Raw genomic sequence first — 18941 nt, 5'->3', positions numbered from 1 at the left:
TTTTTCTCCAGGGACTCCACCGTGTGTTTGCAGTAGAATGGCAGTCCCTGATTGGGTCTTACCTTGTGCCCACTTCTGCCAGCATTGTGAAATTTTCTCCTATTCCATCAGTTCATCCTACTATTAGATGTTAAGTTGGGGAAAGTATTATTTGTATGTACACAGAAATTATAGATTTGATAGTGATATAAAAAAAAAGCTTTGATTATTTTTTTTCATGATGTCGAGTGAATTGTGTGTATATGAGTAGTATTACCTATGTGCAGTGTAAAGGAGAGACAAAACAACATCACAGTGCTATGGCACCACCCGGGTGAACCCATATAATTGGAAATAAGACAACAATGAAAAATACACAGCAATTACAGATAATGTCCTTCCAGACAGCAGCTCAGAATTGAACTGACTCAAAATGGATGACCTTTCGGTCATATGGGTTCCAGGCAGGAAGGGGAGGGCCCAGGTGGGTGGACGGCAGAAGTGCTGTCAGTGGTGAAATGGCCGTCTATCTTCCATTCCGCAGAAGGAGGAAAAAGGGAAGGCATTAGAGCACAACGCAAACCGTTAGTTCGACAGATAACTACTGTCACCAGAGCCCTTAAATTGTCTCCTATGCGTTCGTGCATGGCAACAGAAATTGAGAGCACAGATATGCAACACTGACAGCAGGTCGTTTTGATGAGTTGGACGTAATGTTAGGACATTAGTCTTGAATTAGCCTATGCATACTCATAAGACAAATGGTCAGAACTTTATAAGTTAAACTAGTACCCCCCAACTGCATAGCACCTCATTTACCTAAAGATTCTACATGCAGTTTGAGGCCCAGATGTTTTGCATGTAAATGCTTGATTGCCATAACAACATCAGTTTCACAGAGTTTGATTGGTTGAGATTAAAAAAATTAAAATCAGCACAGATGTACACTCTAAGGACAAAATGATCCATCATTTCTAATCACAACACAAAATCACCAATTTAATGCAATCACACCTAGATACAGTATATCTAGTATTAGTGTAGAAGACACTTAAGGTCAAGATTTTTATTTCATGCATCTTATAACTTGTAAATACAATAACTATTTTTATGAAACCTTGTAGTCCTGGTTTTAAGTGAACTTAGTCATTTACTAGAGAAGAGTGAGCTGCTGAGATAGCAGCAGATTAAGAAGAGACAATTGGTGGAAAGACCTGGATTCAGTCAGAGTAGGGGTGTGATGGTATGGGTCGGCCCCACACTACCAGGTCCCACCGGGAGCCTCTTCAACCCTCCACCGCCAATATTCAAGACTGGGATGAGCTGAGCAGATGAGGACAAACACACCAAGCAAGGGGATGGTGAAACAGTGCTCAGTGCTTTTATTAAACAATTCAACAAAACAAGGTGTCCAAAAAGTGTAGTGCTCAAAATGTCTATAAATAATCCAATAAAATAAAGGTGATGTGAAGGTTAAAATCCAGTAAATCCAATAAATCCATTAAAACGAGGTTAAAAAAAGAAGTCAGTGCAGGAAACTCATTTAAAACCACAAGCCCGGATGCCTTCCTTTAAAACTGCCGCCTGTCCGGCTTATCCTATTTGGATCTGGTAGCCCAGAGAGACATAGACCAACAGGTGCAGACACCCTTCTCATCTGGCCCGTGTCCCCGTCACCAATCCCACTGTGTCCACGGGCAACCACCGAGCTCTGCTCCACCTGAACCGCTGCCTAACCTTGCTCCACCCAGCACAGGTGCTCTGTACTCCCACCACTGCCATCTCAATAGCTCTTGCAAGCATGATGGTCACTCCTGCTACCTAGTCACTCCGCAGCAGTGATCCTTCATCCCCCTCCTAAGGGTTGGCCACTCGCACCTCCTTGTGGCTTCACTCCCGCCCACCTACTTCCATTCTCTACACCAGCTTATTTTCTTTCTCTTTCCTGTACTTCCCTTTTTATATGTTGGGGAGTTGTTGCAGATGCAATTACCTGATTACCCCTCAAGACTGATATTGACTCAATCAGACAACCCACACATGTCGGTAAGACAACGCAGTCGGCCAACCGCCTCACACCAACCCGGAGTCAAGGTGTCTTCACAGCAGATCACTCACACCTGCTCCACACCCCAGCACGAGCACAACCAATTATCTATTTATTAAAATGGCCACTTTTTCTGACCATAAGGGTTTAGTGTAACACGTTGGCAAGTGTAGCAAGGCAGAGAGAAACAGAGAGCCTGCTGCTATATAAGAAGTTAGAAGTCTTATTGGCCACTGTACTTTAATTAGTTTTCTTTAGATGTATGCCCTGAAAGGGTTTGTTAAGAATTGTCATGTTTATTAATTTTTTGCATTTTTAATTTTATAGATTTAATTGTTTTGATTTTGTATCTAAAGTTTTTTTTGTGTCAAGGAATCTACAGCATATTTAGCATTAGTTTTTTGAAATAATGTATATGTATGTTTTTGTAATTATTTTAAGCCATTTTCACTGCTGTTTTGTTTGTTATGGGTTATGGTATTATTTTTCATTCAATATTGTTCATCGTTTGACATGATCTTATACTTATTTTGGAGGGTTTTCCAAACAAGAGATTTCATTTCTGGTATTAATTTTTTGATTCTCCAAAAAGTTAAGGAGTTGAGCAATTTTTTTGGATGATTTTTGCTGCTAGTTTACTAACCAATCGATAAGTCTGTATCCCATGTGTTCAGAAGCATGGCCTCCGAAGTCGTGACCTGTTGATGTTCAACAGGACAGGTTTAAAGTTCGGCTGTATGTGCACTTTCTTACTCGATTTGAGAATTCAAAACCTTATCGCAACCTTTGCTAAATCCTTTCTCGTTATTGCTTTTTCGGTACCGATCTTTTTGATACGAATTTTGACCTTGCTTGGTTCTATTGATTTCCTGGTTTTAACCATTTTCTGTTTGGACACACATCTCCTGTTTTCTCATAAAAATGACTCTGGTCAATGCACTGGTAGAACATGAGTGCCACAATTTCTTACAACCCATTGTTTGAATGCTTCCCCCTGTTTTTAGGGGTGTGTTCTCAGAAGACACAACTACAATATCAGATTTAAAGGTTGTCAGTTTGACATAATTTCCTATTCAGGACTGCAGTTTAAAAACCCTTATTCTCAACAAAACTAGTTCCTAAAAAAATCCAGTATTTTGTCTTTGGGTTTTGACTCAGGCTTTGCACTCTTAGCCTTGATTTTTGGTTTCGTTATTGTTTTGAAGAAAGATATTTTTGACCCCACTGCTCATTTCTGACTATGTTTTCTCTTCCAGTCTTTCTCTTTCTTACTGCTGCCTTCCGTAGCATAACAAGTTTGTTCTGCAATGTAAAGACCCCAAATTCACGTCTCATTACTGTCTCAGGGAGGATGTGCAGCCAAGAGGGGGACATCACCCTGAGAAGTTTTCTCAGCAGATCCACATATTGATAATATCACACAAAAGTCTGAAAAAGGAGATTACACCACAATGTGTGGCAAAGCGTCAGCTGTACTTGGCAAAAGATTAAAGTCAACTCAGAAGGGAATGCATTTACAGAGCAAATTCATGCATCCACTCCAATTCATTCACTCATATCAGACAAAACGGGTCACCAGTTAAGCTGCTTGAGGATACCAAAGTCAATGGAGGTGCAAACTCCACAAAGTAGGCTGGCCAGACTGGGAATCAAAGCCATGTCCCTAGCACTTGAGGCAATGTAGCAAAACAGTTGTGCCATCTTAAATCCTGCTTTTCAACACTAAAATATTTAATGTAGATTTATGTGTGTGTGCTTAGTTTTGCTTATGTTGAGATGAAATCACGTGACTTGAACACAGTTATGTATCAATTCATCTATTTACTGATCTGTTTATTCTCTTCTTGGCTGTGGGGTGCAAGGCAGCAAATAGACATCATTAACTTACAGGTACAGTATTTTGGCATTTGGCACACTAGCAGGAGTTTAAATGATTTGGTCAATGACACAGAATCTTGGGAAATGACCTTGCATCGTAATGTTTTATAGAAGCTTTCTACTATTGAAATGGTGGATGCTTTGTCTTTGTGTTTTGTAGCTCCTGGGCCCAGATTCTGAGTTAGAGAATGAATGCCTTCTGTGTGAATTTTGCGTATTTATTTAGCATGTAATGCTAACTTTTACATGCCATTTCCACTGATATGCTACTAACCTAACTGCCCTTGAGTGTGCATGTAAATGTGTGCTGGCAGAATGCCCTTTGGTGTCTCACCACTTACACACAGGAAATGGAGCAAGTACAGAATATGAGGTGAATAGTCAGAGTTCTTCAGACGGTTGAGCTAAGCTTATGGGAAAAAGTGCAATTCTTTACCTCAGCATGCAAAAGCCACACAATTTTTCCTGTTACATGACACTCATTTTAGGGTGTCAAATGTTATCTCAGACTCTCGCTGTGACCTTTTCTCTGCACTGCATGTATTCGAAATGAATGGATGAGTTGGTAGCACAGTTGGTCCATAACTGTTATGTACTGTCTACCATAATGATGCTGATCCTACTGTACATGCAGTTAATTTTTTCCCAGAGTAAACTTGTGCTTTATCATGTATTTGATTGATCATGTATGACACGTTGTTGTATTCTTGTGCACTTCATAAAGCACTTTGTTACTGTGTGCATACCAAAGATGCTATATGAAATGTAGTACTGGCAAGTTCAGATAACAAAAAGTGTAAATACATCAAATAGCAGGCACCTTGCCCCACTATAAACAGTGCTGACTTTTTACTCTAATCTCTTTTAATTCTAAGGACAGGCATTGAAGAGCAAATGTTTACCAGAGGCTTTCTCTCCATTATCTGTTGACTTTCACACAACCACAGTCCTGGCAAATGTCAGTTTTATTGCATTACCAGCCAAAGGACTAGCAAAACACACCACCCCCTTCCCTCAGTGCCTGGCTTTTCTTTCAGGTTTAAGTAATTTCTGTTATTGTGCTTCAATTTTGAATAAGTAATTAGGACTATAATTGTTTACTTTATCAAATTATTGTTTTTGCTGCTGGCACCTCTGTAGTGCCATGGAGGGTAAACTGGCAATTAGAGAGCAAAATAACCCATTTGGGGTCAAGGATGTGTGAAGCTGGCATGTAAAGGATGAAAACATCTGTGAGGGCCTGATGTGCCAGGCAACTGTTTCAGTGTCCAAGGCACACCATATTTTAATTGTTCACAACAGGCAGCTAAATGCCGAGAGCAGAAGCATATGCTGTCTGTCTGACTGCCTGAATGAAACTTATAAAACTAGTTCTTATAATCACAATGAGAATAGTGTAAGTCTACATAGATAGATAGATAGATAGATAGATAGATAGATAGATAGATAGATAGATAGATAGATAGATAGATAGATAGATAGATAGATAGATAGATACTGTAGATGTTTTACAAATAATAATTCATTTCAATTAATTGCTCATACTACTTTACAAATATTCAAAAGTTTACAAAAGGAATACGAGGACAGAAAAGATCAAATTAGTAACACTGGATGCAAACTAATATTAAATATTAAACACTAAGTAATAGGTTAATACAGTGCCCTTGGAAGTTTTCATGTTTGATTATTATACAACATTTAATTACAATTGAATTTAGTTAGGGGTTTTTGACACTGATCAACTGAAAAAGTCTCTTTAATGTCAACGTGAAAACAGATCTCTGCAAAGAGGCCTAAGTTATTTACAAATATAAAATAAGTGTAAGTATTCACCTCCTTTATTAAGATGCACCTAAATGATCTAAATAATTTTTTAGAAGTCACATAATTACTTCAAAGTTTCCAGTGATTGTAGTATAAATGCACCTGTCTATGGAAGGTCCAACTTGTGGTGAGTGAATATCATGGCCTAACCTACACAATAAAGACAAATGAACACTTCAGTCAATTCTGGGAAAAGGTGACTGGAAAGTACAGTCTGAGGATGGAAAAAATATTGAAATTACTGAATATCCTTGGCAGGAAAATTAAATCAGTCATTAAGAAATTGAAAGGGTAACAGCTGTAACTCTGCCTTGAGAAGGCCATCTACAAAACCGAGTTATTGTGGAAGAAGACGACTAGTTATGGAGACTAACATAAGACCTAAGAGAAGGAGTGACAAGATACAGTGGCTGAGAGTGGAGAGACTATGCTTACATCACACGGGAGACTCTGAAGTACAGCTGGAAGAAAGTTCTATGATCTAATAATAAAAAATTAAGCTTTTTGGCCATCAGCCTAAATGCCATGTTTGCATAAGCTAAACACTGCACAGTATCAAAAAGATAGCATTCCCTCCATGAAGCATGGTGGTGGCTGCATCAGGCTGTAGGGACACCACTCTGTAGCAGGCCCCAAAAGGCTTGTGAGAGCACAGAGTAAAATGAGTGTGGCAAAGTACAGAAAAATTCTGGAGGAAAACCTGAGGCATTCTGCAGGAAAACTGCACTTTGGGATAAGATTTGTTTTCCAGCAGGACAATGACTCCAGATATTAAGTCAATGTTACATAAGAATGTATTAATAAACCATGTTAATCCTCTGGAGTAACCAAGTCAGAATCCAGAACTCAATCCAATGGAGAATGTGTGTCTGAACTTGAAAAAGACTGTTCATTCATGATCCCTATGCAATCTGACAGAGCTTGAGAAGTTTTGCAAAGAAAAATGCTAGTGTCCAGGGTGCAAAGTTGATAAAGACCTCTGCACAATGATTCAGGGCTAGAATGGCTGTCATAAGGTGTGTCTACTAAATACTGACTTGTATACCCATGCAATCAATTATTTTGTGTTGCATATTTGTAATTATTTCAGACCACTTTGCAGAGTTCTATTTTCACTTTGGCATTAAAGAATCTTTTTCTGTTGATCAATGTCTAAACAGCCAAATTAAATCCACTGTGATTCAATGTTTTGCAACAATAAAATGTGAAAACTCCAATGGGGTAAATAGTTTTTATAGGCACTGTACATGAAACACAATGTTCTGAATTAGACTAAGAAATAACAAGCAGGAATAAAAAAAATACAAAAACACAGAATGCTAGAACCATGATTAAACAACATTATTTGTTTGAGGTTACATGTAGGAATATCAGTGTAGATATTAAATCATCCACAAGAATGAATGTCTAGGAAAGAGGACTTAACTGCGTTCATAGTTCAATCAGATAAGATCACACAAAATAGGACAATAAAGAAAGATGAGTAGGGTAGGATTGGATTATTAGCATGTACAGTATACGTAGTTAAATATACAGTATGTGTGCATTTAGCATGTCCAGGTATGCAGTCAAGAGGGGAATGTCTAAGAGTTAGGGTATTGGGTTGATCAAAAAGTAAAAATTAACATACTACTTCTCAGTTACATATTTAAGAATTGCATCGTTTAGTTACTTTTTGATATATTTGGTCCAGATAACATACCTGTGGAAGCTTGGAGGTGTTTAGGAGAGATGGCAAGTGGAGTTTTTAACCAGATTGTTTAATGGAATCTTGGAAAGTGAGAGGATGCCTGAGGAGTGGAGAAGAAGTGTACTGGTGCTGATATTTAAGAATAAGGGGGATGTGCAGGACTGCAGTAACTACAGGGGAATAAAACTGATGAGCCACAGCATGAAGTTATGGGAAAGAGTAGTGGAAGCTAGGTTAAGGTGGGTGGTGATAATTAGTGAGCTGCAGTATGGTTTCATGCCAGGAATGCGATGTTTGCTCTAAGTGTGTTGATGGAAAAGTATAGAGAAGGCCAGAATGAGTTGCATTATGTCTTTGTGGACCTGGAAAAAGCATATGACAGGTTGCCTAGAGAGGAGTTGTGGTATTGTATGAGGACGTCGGGAGTGGCAGAGAAGTGTGGAAGACTGGTACAGGATATGTGTGATGGAAGTGAGACAGTGGTGAGGTCTGCGGTAGGAGTGACAGATGCATTCAAGTTAGAGGTGGGATTATTTGCAATGGTGATGGACAGGTTGACAGAGGAGATTAGACAGGAGTCCCAATGGACTATGATGTTTGCTGATGACATTGTGATCTGTAAAGAGAATAAGGAACAGGTTGAGAAGACCATGGAGAGGTGGAGATATGCTCGAGAAAGAAGAGGAATGTCAGTAGGAACAAGACGGAATACATGTGTGTGAATGAGAGGGAGGTCATAGGAATGGTGAGAATTCAGGGAGTAGAGTTGGCGAAGGTGGATGAGTTTAAATACCTGAGATCAACAGTGCACAGTAATATGGCAGTGTGGAAGAGAGTTAAAGAGAGTGCAGGCATCGTGGAATTGGGTGGAGAAGAGCGTCAGAAGTGACAAAAAGACACGAGGCAGAGCTGGAGGTGGCAGAGTTAAAGATACTCAGATTTGCATTGGGTGTGATGAGGATGAACAGGATTAGGTACTCATTAGAGGGTCAAGAGAGGCAAGATTGTGTTGGTTTGGACATGTGCAGAGGAGAGATACTGAATATTTTGGGAGAAGGATGCTAGGGATGGAGCTGCCAGGCAAGAGGAAAAGAGGAAGGCCTAATAATATGAATTTCCCCTTGGGGATTAATAAAGTATCTATCTATCTATCTATCTATCTATCTATCTATCTATCTATCTATCTATCTATCTATCTATCTATCTATCTATCTATCTATCTATCTATCTATCTATCTATCTATCTAATAGGAGGTTTATGGATGTGGTGAAAGGACATGCAGACGGTGGGTTTGACAGAGCAAGATGCAAATGGACAGGAAGATATGGAAACAGTTGATCCACTTTGGTGACCCCTAATGGGAGCAGCCAAAAGAAGAAGTGTGCTATATAAACAGACCCTAACATGGTGTTCTCTGGTCTTTAAAATATTGGCCATCTAAATTCCACTGAAGTCACTTAACTGCTTTGTAAAAAGACCTTAACAAAAGGCTTTGTTTTAGTTACAAAGCAATAAGACATCAAAAGATGTGCTACAACAAGCCCTTTAAACCTCAATTCTAAACTGGAGTGAAGCAGATGTCTTTCACATCCTTTTTGGGAGAGTAATGAAATACTCATACAGTACTCTAAAACACCACATAGCCTCTCATGAACACACTTTTTACAGAGGGCACTCATATTAGTTATGTCGGATGTTAATGGTTACCTTAAGATATGTTAGGCTACCTTGCAGTATTCCGCCCAAGTTTTATCAGAATATCTGCTAATCAAACGCAGGCACTTTGCAAGGAGACCAAAGACGTTTATACTACCAATATCAACCTGTCACACACCAGCTCAATTCTGTCTACCAGGCACTGGTATGGTGGACAGTGTGTTCAAGTGAAAGATATTTTGGACTGACACATATATTTTTCCATGCAGCAAAAGCATACAAAAGGTAGCAGTCTTTTATAGAAGCACTTTCAGCAGAAATGTGTCAAGAAGCGCTACTTGGATTCCTTTATACCAACATCAGTGCGCCTGTATAATGCCTCACTATGACTGTGACTGCCAAATCAGTTTTATTTCTTTTTATTTTCTTCCTTAGTTTCTTGTTAGTATGTGTGTATATGAGTATATTTATATATCTACAAGGAGGCTCCACCCGCTGCTAGCTTCACACACCAAACCCAGGGGCGGGCGCTGGGCCCCCATCTATCCTGCAGCTGAGCTGCTCTTTTACAGAAAGCGATTATATTTAAAGATATGGTACGAGCCCCCCTGGCGCCTTCGGCACCCAACCCCCAGTTGGGCTAGTAGGCTGCCCCACGACTTTCTTGATATTTTAGTTTAGAATTTAAAAATGGAATAATAATCTGAAAATCTAATAACATCACATTAAAGTTCGATACATTCTGAAAAGAATGATACCAAACATATATATGTAGGTTTTAAAATAAGCTCGATTTAAAGCGTGACAAAAAATGTGACATAAAAACGTCACATAAAATTGTTACACAAAATCGTTGCACTTTTAGACTTAGGATTTTACAGTGCATCCGGAATGTATTCACAGCGCATCACTTTTTCCACATTTTGTTATGTTACAGCCTTATTCCAAAATGGATTAAATTCATTTTTTTCCTCAGAATTCTACACATAACACCCCATAATGACAATGTGAAAAAAGTTTACTTGAGATTATCGCAAATTTATTAAAAATAAAAAAATTGAGAAAGCACATGTACATAAGTATTCACAGCCTTTGCCATGAAGCTCAAAATTAAGCTCAGGTGCATCCTGTTTCCCTTGATCATCCTTGAGATGTTTCTGCAGCTTAATTGGAGTCCACCTGTGGTAAATTCAGTTGACTGGACATGATTTGGAAAGGCACACACCTGTCTATATAAGGTCCCACAGTTGACAGTTCATGTCAGAGCACAAACCAAGCATGAAGTCAAAGGAATTGTCTGTAGACCTCCGAGACTGGATTGTCTCGAGGCACATATCTGGGGAAGGTTAGAGAAAAATGTCTGCTGCTTTGAAGGTCCCAATGAGCACAGTGGCCTCCATCATCCGTAAGTGGAAGAAGTTCGAAACCACCAGGACTCTTCCTAGAGCTGGCCGGCCATCTAAACTGAGTGATCGGAGGAGAAAGGCCTTAGTCAGGGAGGTGACCAAGAACCCAATGGTCACTCTGTCAGAGCTCCAGAGGTCCTCTGTGGAGAGAGAAGAACCTTCCAGAAGGACAACCATCTCTGCAGCAATCCACCAATCAGGCCTGTATGGTAGAGTGGCCAGACGGAAGCCACTCCTTAGTAAAAGGCACATGGCAGCCCGCCTGGAGTTTGCCAAAAGGCACCTGAAGGACTCTCAGACCATGAGAAAGAAAATTCTCTTGTCTGATGAGACAAAGATTGAACTCTTTGGTGTGAATGCCCGGCGTCACGTTTGGAGGAAACCAGGCACCACTCATCACCACACCAATACCATCCCTACAGTGAAGCATGGTGGTGGCAGCATCATGCTGTGGGGATGTTTTTCAGCAGCAGGGACTGGGAGACTAGTCAGGATAAAGGGAAAGATGACTGCAGCAATGTGCAGAGACATCCTGGATGAAAACTGCTCCAGAGCGCTCTTGACCTCAGACTGGGGCGACGGTTCATCTTTCAGCAGGACAACAACCCTAAGCACACAGCCAAGATATCAAAGGAGTGGCTTCAGGACCACTCTGTGAATGTCCTTGAGTGGCCCAGCCAGCCAGAGCCCAGACTTGAATCCGATTGAACATCTCTGGAGAGATCTTAAAATGGCTGTGCACCAACGCTTCCCATCCAACCTGATGGAGCTTGAGAGGTGCTGCAAAGAGGAATGGGCGAAACTGGCCAAAGATAGGTGTGCCAAGCTTGTGGCATCATATTCAAAAAGACTTGAGGTTGTAATTGCTGCCAAAGGTGCATCGACAAAGTATTGAGCAAAGGCTGTGAATACTTATGTACATGGGATTTCTCAGTTTTTTTATTTTTAATAAATTTGCAAAAATTTCAAGTAAACTTTTTTCACGTTGTCATTATGGGGTGTTGTGTGTAGAATTCTGAGGAAAAAAATGAATTTAATCCATTTTGGAATAAGGCTGTAACATAACAAAATGTGGAAAAAGTGATGCGCTGTGAATACTTTCCGGATGCACTGTATATATAGAGAGTAGATTTATTTATTTGAAGGGCTTCTTTAAGAAAGCAAATTTCCTCCTGGGAATTAATAAAGCTCTATCTATCTATCTGTTTATCTATCTATCTGTCTATCTGTCTGTCTGTCTGTCTGATAGTATGTTGACTGTCTGGTGTACACATATAGTGTCATATGAGACCTCCCCAAGCATATAAGCAGACTTGTTATCAGAGCTACTGTGTATCTTGTAGTTATTGTCCACATCAGAACCAGTGACATGAGCAAATTCTGCTAGCTTTGTATGTTTCAAGAGCTGTTAAAAGAATTCAATTTATTATCATATGTCTTACAGTCAATGAAAATATTTGAAGGTAGTTTCCAGGGCTGCAGAAACATGCAAAATTACTAATGGAACCTCTCCCATTGGGTAGACTGTATGATTGTTTGTGCAGTGGATAAAGTACCGGATTGTAAAGAAGGAGGTTGCTTTTCATTACCCACTTCTGTGATGTTACGATAGTTAACATAACTTGCCTGTGTTACAATTGTAAAACATTTGAAAGTATTCTATTATAATTCTCTTCTTGTAAAGTATGTTGAGGCAGTGTTAAATTTAGAAAGATGCTACATCAGTGTATAGAAAAGTTCTACATAAAGAAAAGCTGTCTTTATGTGATATGTTCAGTATGTTTTCTTAACCCTTTCACTGTGTTCATCCATTTTCCAAACTGTTCCATCCAAACTGCAGTGATAGAGCCTCTTAGAAGAAGCATGTACAAGGCACATATCATTTACAGTGGGGTATTTGCAGGATAAACTCTTCCATTCATTGACCCATTTCAGAAAAAAATTAAAACGATCACCCAATATAAGATCTTTGGAAGGTAAGAAGAAACCCAAATATGTGTGGAAAACCACACAAACACAGAAAGTAAAGGAAAGCTCCACACACAAAGGCAAATGTAAGCCAGCTGAGGAGTAAAGCAGATGTTGTGTGCTGTGTGGAGGTAATGTTAACCACTGTTTTATAGGTCCAGTGTTTTACCCAGATAATCCATCCATAACAATGTCATTTAATTCACTCTTTTATTTTAATTGCACATATTAGACTTAGATTAGAACAACCAAAAACTCACCACTGAAGCTGTTATAGATTTAAGAGTTTGATAACAAAGTAAATAAAGGCTGGATTATGTCTTTCAGGAGTTTGCAGACTCAGTATTCCAGTTGGTGACACAGAAGTTCCAGGAGCTTGCCAACAGATGTTCATCCCTGTACTCACGTCACAAAGTCTTGGCAGGAATCATAATGACTAGAGGTATGGCGCATTTTATTGGCATTTATAAGACATTGAATTATTTAGTAAGTCCGATATATTGAAGGCAAGCACATTTCAACACATTGCAGCATTACAGTATAATACAATATTAAATATTTAAACTCCTGCTTTATGAGATATGTCAGTAAACTATAGCCTTGTTAATCCCCAAGACAGTTTGTATTTATTTCATATTTTAATGCAGCTTACCTGGCCAGAAAGGGATATTACCTTGAGCCTTATTTATACTTTTTAATGAAGACTTGTAAACATTTTGTTTTATTTCCTTGAGTTAAGTACCTGCGGTAATGTGTAAGAAAAATAAAATTATTCTTTAGCTTGTCAAGGGAGAAAATCTATTGTAAATGTAAGCCCACAACAGTGTTTAAATGTTAAAGACAAGAGACTACTGCTCCTTTATTGTGTGGTATATCTCTATGTGGTACAATTTGTTTGGGTTTGAGTGATACTGTCCCCAAATTTGTGGGACCTTAGAAGTCAATCTTTATATATCATAATGGAATCTACTCTGCCCAGAAGGATAATAGCATCTTTCACATTTCAGTCATATCATTACTTTTTACATGAAAAAAAAAGTGTGGAAGCATTAATTCTGTGTATAAATTTCCTTCTTCATTTTTTTCCACACCTTATTAATAGTTGGTTGCTGTAGTTAACACGAGGTATATAAAAATTAGAGACAGAATTACAATAGGTGTTTACACCAAAACATTTATTACGTTTCCTTTAGGGTTGGAAATTTCTGGGGACCCCATGTTACAATTTTGTTCAAATACTTGTGTCACGGTACAATTATATCTTTTAAAACATTAAGCCTTGCTTTTCATTTCTGTAGTATATTACACTTTATTATTTGCTTTTTATTTAGATGATAAAGTTAAAATCAGACCTCCGTAAGTAAAACTTTGTCTGTTACATTGTAATATGTAAAGCCTATGGCTCAACTCATTGCATTTAAATCTTTTCTTAAATGGATTTCAAGTACCTCAACAGTCTCCTCAGTAAGACTGGGAATACTTATATGCTACGTAACAAACATCTGGACATCGTGTTTGTACTGACTTAAAGGAGACAGTAGGTTAATTGAATGAAAAGAACCAGGAAATAAAGAAATGAACCAAGGAAAAAATACCAAAAGTCATGCTGCTTTGTTACCAACTTTAAATCGCTAATCAAAAATTAAAGTCGCTGAACATGAAATCATAGTTTTTAATCCTAAATGTCTTATTCTAAAAGGATTCTTACTCCAACACAGAGAATACCCGCAATCTCTGATAAAAATGAGACACCAGTACTGACCTTTTATCCCACTGCACTAATACTGTCATGCACCACACATCTCTGGCATATGTCCTAGATAAGGCTACAACAAACATTTCCAAAATGGCAGCTCCCGTGAAAAACAAAGATTATGTCAGAAACAAAATAAATATATCTCTACAAAGTTAAAATACATTTTAAAACTCAAAATCCTCCATATTTCAAAATCTAAACTGGGTGAAACAAAACTAATGCAAATATAATGGGAAGGTCATAAAATCTAAAAAGAATTCATGTTTATAACAGTGTATATTTGGCTCTAGGTGAGTCCTTATGAGATGAGCCTGTATGCTTGTAGCTGGGCTGTAAATCAATAGTTGACATTAGAATGTTAAAGATTGGAACAACTGTTGGATTAAATACAAATGTGTGCTTAAAATTCTTGTAAGCTATATAAATGTATGTTGTCATGAGATACTATACATGTGCCTTATTGTTGTATGATTTTTATACAAATGTTTAGATAGATAGATAGATAGATAGATAGATAGATAGATAGATAGATAGATAGATAGATAGATAGATAGATAGATAGATAGATAGATAGATAGATAGATAGATAGATAGATAGATAGATAGATAGATAGATAGATAGATAGATAGTATTCTTTATTTGTCTCAAAGAGGAAATTCAAACTTTCCAGAAGCTCAAAAAAATATAAATACTTCAACAGGCCACAACTCCCTAAACCGAAACAAGAACTTCTGACGTGAATAATATGAGATCTGCAGCCGTCTGATAATAGACTTGTAGGTGATCACATCAATTGTGTCACAGGGGCATTAACATTGGGCAGAGCAAGTCCAGCTTGCTGTGTTCAAATGGAACAAAGAACTGTGTTCCTTTCAAAGTTCTCCTGGTTGAAGTCACCAGCATTCTAGGGTCAAATTAATTTATAATAAAAGGGCACAAGGCAGGAAACAATCCTGAGCAGGGTGCCAACCCACCGCAGGATACACACAAACACACCCACACACCAAGCACACACTAGGGCCAATTTAGAATCGCCAATCCACCTAACCTGCATGTCTTTGGAATGTGGGAGGAAACCGGAGCGCCCGGAGGAAACCCACGCAGACACGGGGAGAACATGCAAACTCCACGCAGGGAGGACCCGGGAATCGAACCCAGGTCCCCAGATGAATCATTTGTGTTGCTAAACATTAATAAGCATGATACTACTCATCTTGGGTGGAGTGGTGGCTCTGAGGTTAGGGATCTGCGCCGGCAATCGGAAGGTTGACAGTTTGAATCCCGTAAGTACCAGAAGTGATTCCACTCCATTTGGCCCTTGAGCAAGGCCCTTTACCAGCAATTTCTCCATCTTGGGTATGATGTGCATCCAGTCCTGCAAGCAAGTCTGCCAACTTACAGGGAACACTTGGGGGTTGGTGGCAAGATTGGCCACTGGAAAAATCCTCACACAGTTTCACTATAGTGCTAAGGTGTCACCTGCTGGACTCAGTCCCAATCCAGGTGGTTTGACATGTGGTGGGTGTTGTAACACGATATCATCGCATGCTCCTAACCTTGAGTATCTTCCTAGGCAGTAATGTGGACGAATTTGGTTAGTATGTCAATGCCTGGAATGCACATTTCATTTCTAATTGTAATGTGCTCGCCTTTTTTTTTACCATTGCTCATTCACATAGATCCTCAGTACTCCTACTACTTTTTACCACTCTGGCTTATCATTTGAAACCCATCCTGCATTAAAATAGCATTCTGAAGTGAGATGTTTAAGGCGGTTTTCTGCAGTACCCTAAAATGGCACATATTTGAACACGCTGACTTTCTGTTGTGAACAAGAGTTCCTAAAACGCAAAGTCGTAAAAAACTTCCAAAATAGGCAGTTAAAATTTGTAACATTAGGAACAATACATTGTACCGCTTCTACATTTTGACATATGTTGTGGCAGTGTAGTGCACTGGTTAAGGACTTTTCTTGCCTCTGACACTGTGTGACCCTGAGCAAGTCACTTCACCCACCTGTGCTCTAATTGGAAAAAGAAAAGAAATGTAAGAAATTATATCACAAATGTTTTAAGTCACTTTAGATAAAGGCATTGGCAAAATATATAAATGTAAAGGCACACCTCAAATTGTAGTACAACAGCAGTGTTTCCTATAACCATTTGCTGCTGTTGGTGCAAACATTGCAATAACAGCATACAATTCTTACATGTGTCCTTGGTGTAGCAATAATATATCAAAACAAAAAATATTTTAATACCAAAATAAGAAATATTTTAATTCCCTTCTATATTAAGTTCTACTTACTCCCACCTCAATTTTTCAGCAGAAAAGGTTGATGACACTAATGATGCCAAGAGAACACACGATCATAGACTATGAATGGAAAGGAAAATAATATAATCGTTGCAATAAAAAAATCACAAGAAATGCTTGGAATTATGGAATAAATTTTAATATAGTGCCCATAATATAGCTTATTGATTTTATATTCTCCGTATGATTTAAGCTCTGAGTTTGTACTCAGTGTAAAAAGTAATGTGAAAATAAATGGAATCAAATTTGTATGTGTGTACTTGTAAGCTCTTTTGGACTTTTGGAGTGCAGTGGATAATAAATTGGTGCTAACACGAAGGTACCACAAGCAGCTATTGCTAAGTAAATATACATTTCTTTTGAACTGACTGGGATGAACACCCTTATCAACTAAATGTTGTATAGTTAGTATGTGGCAGTGTGGCATAGTAATTAAGGCTTCGGACCTCACTCTGAGTTTGTGGGTTCAAATCCTGCTACTGACACTGTGTGACCATGAGATGTCACTTAATCTACCTGTATTACAATTGGAAACACGAAAGAAATGTAACCAAATGTATCTCAAATGTTGTAAGCTGATGTCAGCCTAATAAGTGAGTGTATGATTGTATTCAGTAGTTATATGCTTAAGTGCCATGCAATAGGTTTATGCTTTTGGTATAAACACCAACATATACGTACAGTACGAATGCTAAAGTGCATTTGATATTTTAATGTGTTCATTGATACCATACGTAAAACTTGTGTCATATTTAGTCATTCAATACAATGATCTCACTCAATTAATGTTGCAGTCGTGACGCTGATTTCTCACATACAAGTGTATCTCACACACTTATGTAAACAGGCATCTTCAATCAAGGACAGATTTAGCTACATGTTCTCAGCTGGTTATCACAGTTAGCCACTTCTTCTCACCGCACAAAGGCTGCAGCAGTAAAGGTACTGTTTTAAAAGGTTTACATTCACTTAGGCTATTAACTCTGCTGTGTAATTTGAAAGAGATGGAATGTGGACTTAGCATTCAGACTAACAGCCTCTCATCTCACTATCTTCTCACCTTCACAATGATCTATCCATTTTACTTGCGAGTACTTTACTTGCATATCTCTGTGAATATTTTTATATTATATATATTCACAGTATATTATCACTTCAGAAATCATTCTCGGATAACACTTGAGTTTAGGTGCTGCAACAATGCATCTACCACTCATATACTGCCATGTAACAAAGGCTGCTTCTTCTAGCCTTAATGACACATACAAAGTATCCATAAAGTGGTTATTCATCATTGTTTAGTGTTTCTTATCAAAAAGCCTTTGATGTGCTGGTACAGGTCTTATACTGGAGTATGAAATATCAAGGCAAATACATTTCTGTTAAGCCATCTCTGACCATTCCAAAGTGAAGTTATTTTAGTAGGCCATATTGTAGAGATGAGCAACCATTATACTGTAAGTGTTATTAAGACAAAAGAAGCCTAAGTCAAGGTCTTGCTACATAACAGTGTATGAGTAATTATTGTGTTTTTGCCTTACTTAAACTCATGTGTTATCCCTGAATGACTTCTCAAGTGATAATATACGAGTGGGAGTCAAGCTAAAGTTAGAAAATGGAACAAACCTTAACAAAACTGATAATGTCATCTCTCAATGTAGTCTCCACCCTTCTCAATGTACTTGCGCCACCTGCCTGGAAGTGCCTGGATTCCAGCAGAATAAAGGTTTTGTATTATCCTCACAACCACTCGTGCACCTGAGTTATTGTCAAGCAGTACATGCCAAGGGGTACTACAGCCACTAATGCAGATTACTGTGACTTGCTGGAGATCAATGTGAAGTCTGCTGTTCGATCCAAGCGGCAGAGACTGCTGTCTCAAGGAGTCCTTTCGCTGCAAGACAATGCCTGCCCGCCCAAACACTGCTAAGAACACCAAGGCTTGTCTGGAGAAACTGAAGTTTGAGGTATTGCCACATCCTCCTTATTTGCCACATTAGGCACCGTGTGATTTCCACCATTTTGGACTGCTAAAAATACATCTGGGTGGTCATCGATTAAAGACAGATGACGACGTGAAAGAAGTGGTGCACGAGAACAAGGTTAAACATTTTATTCTGGTGGTGTCCAGGCACCAGGGGGAGACGACATTGAGAAATGACATTACCAGTTTTGTTAAGGTTCGTTCTATTTTCTAATAAATCTGATTTTCTAACATTAGCTTGACTCCCCCTTGTACTAATAAGTATAAAAATAATCAAATTAACATGCTTTTCGAAACAATTAGTAAATGTTGGCCCCATTGTGTACTCTAAACTTTACTTTTACTTTCATAACAACCATTGGCACTCCATTGCCAATCATAATCATTTTTGTGTCTTAAAATATTACTAAATTGAAGTGAAAACGTCAAAGA

General features: G+C 38.5%; 1 protein-coding gene across 1 annotated transcript in view; it reads left to right on the top strand.

Moving 5' to 3' along the window:
* adarb2 (adenosine deaminase RNA specific B2 (inactive)) overlaps positions 1-18941 on the top strand; it is an 833327-nt gene that overhangs the window by 669976 nt on the left and 144410 nt on the right. Inside the window, exon 4 of the mRNA XM_051929335.1 lies at positions 12780-12894. Coding sequence (XP_051785295.1) covers positions 12780-12894 — 115 coding nt within the window. The remainder of the gene's footprint in view (positions 1-12779; positions 12895-18941) is intronic.

The sequence above is a fragment of the Erpetoichthys calabaricus genome, chromosome 6 (assembly GCF_900747795.2).
Source record: "Erpetoichthys calabaricus chromosome 6, fErpCal1.3, whole genome shotgun sequence".
Taxonomy (NCBI): Eukaryota; Metazoa; Chordata; class Cladistia; order Polypteriformes; family Polypteridae; genus Erpetoichthys; species Erpetoichthys calabaricus.
This window is presented reverse-complemented; position numbering and strand designations above follow the sequence as displayed.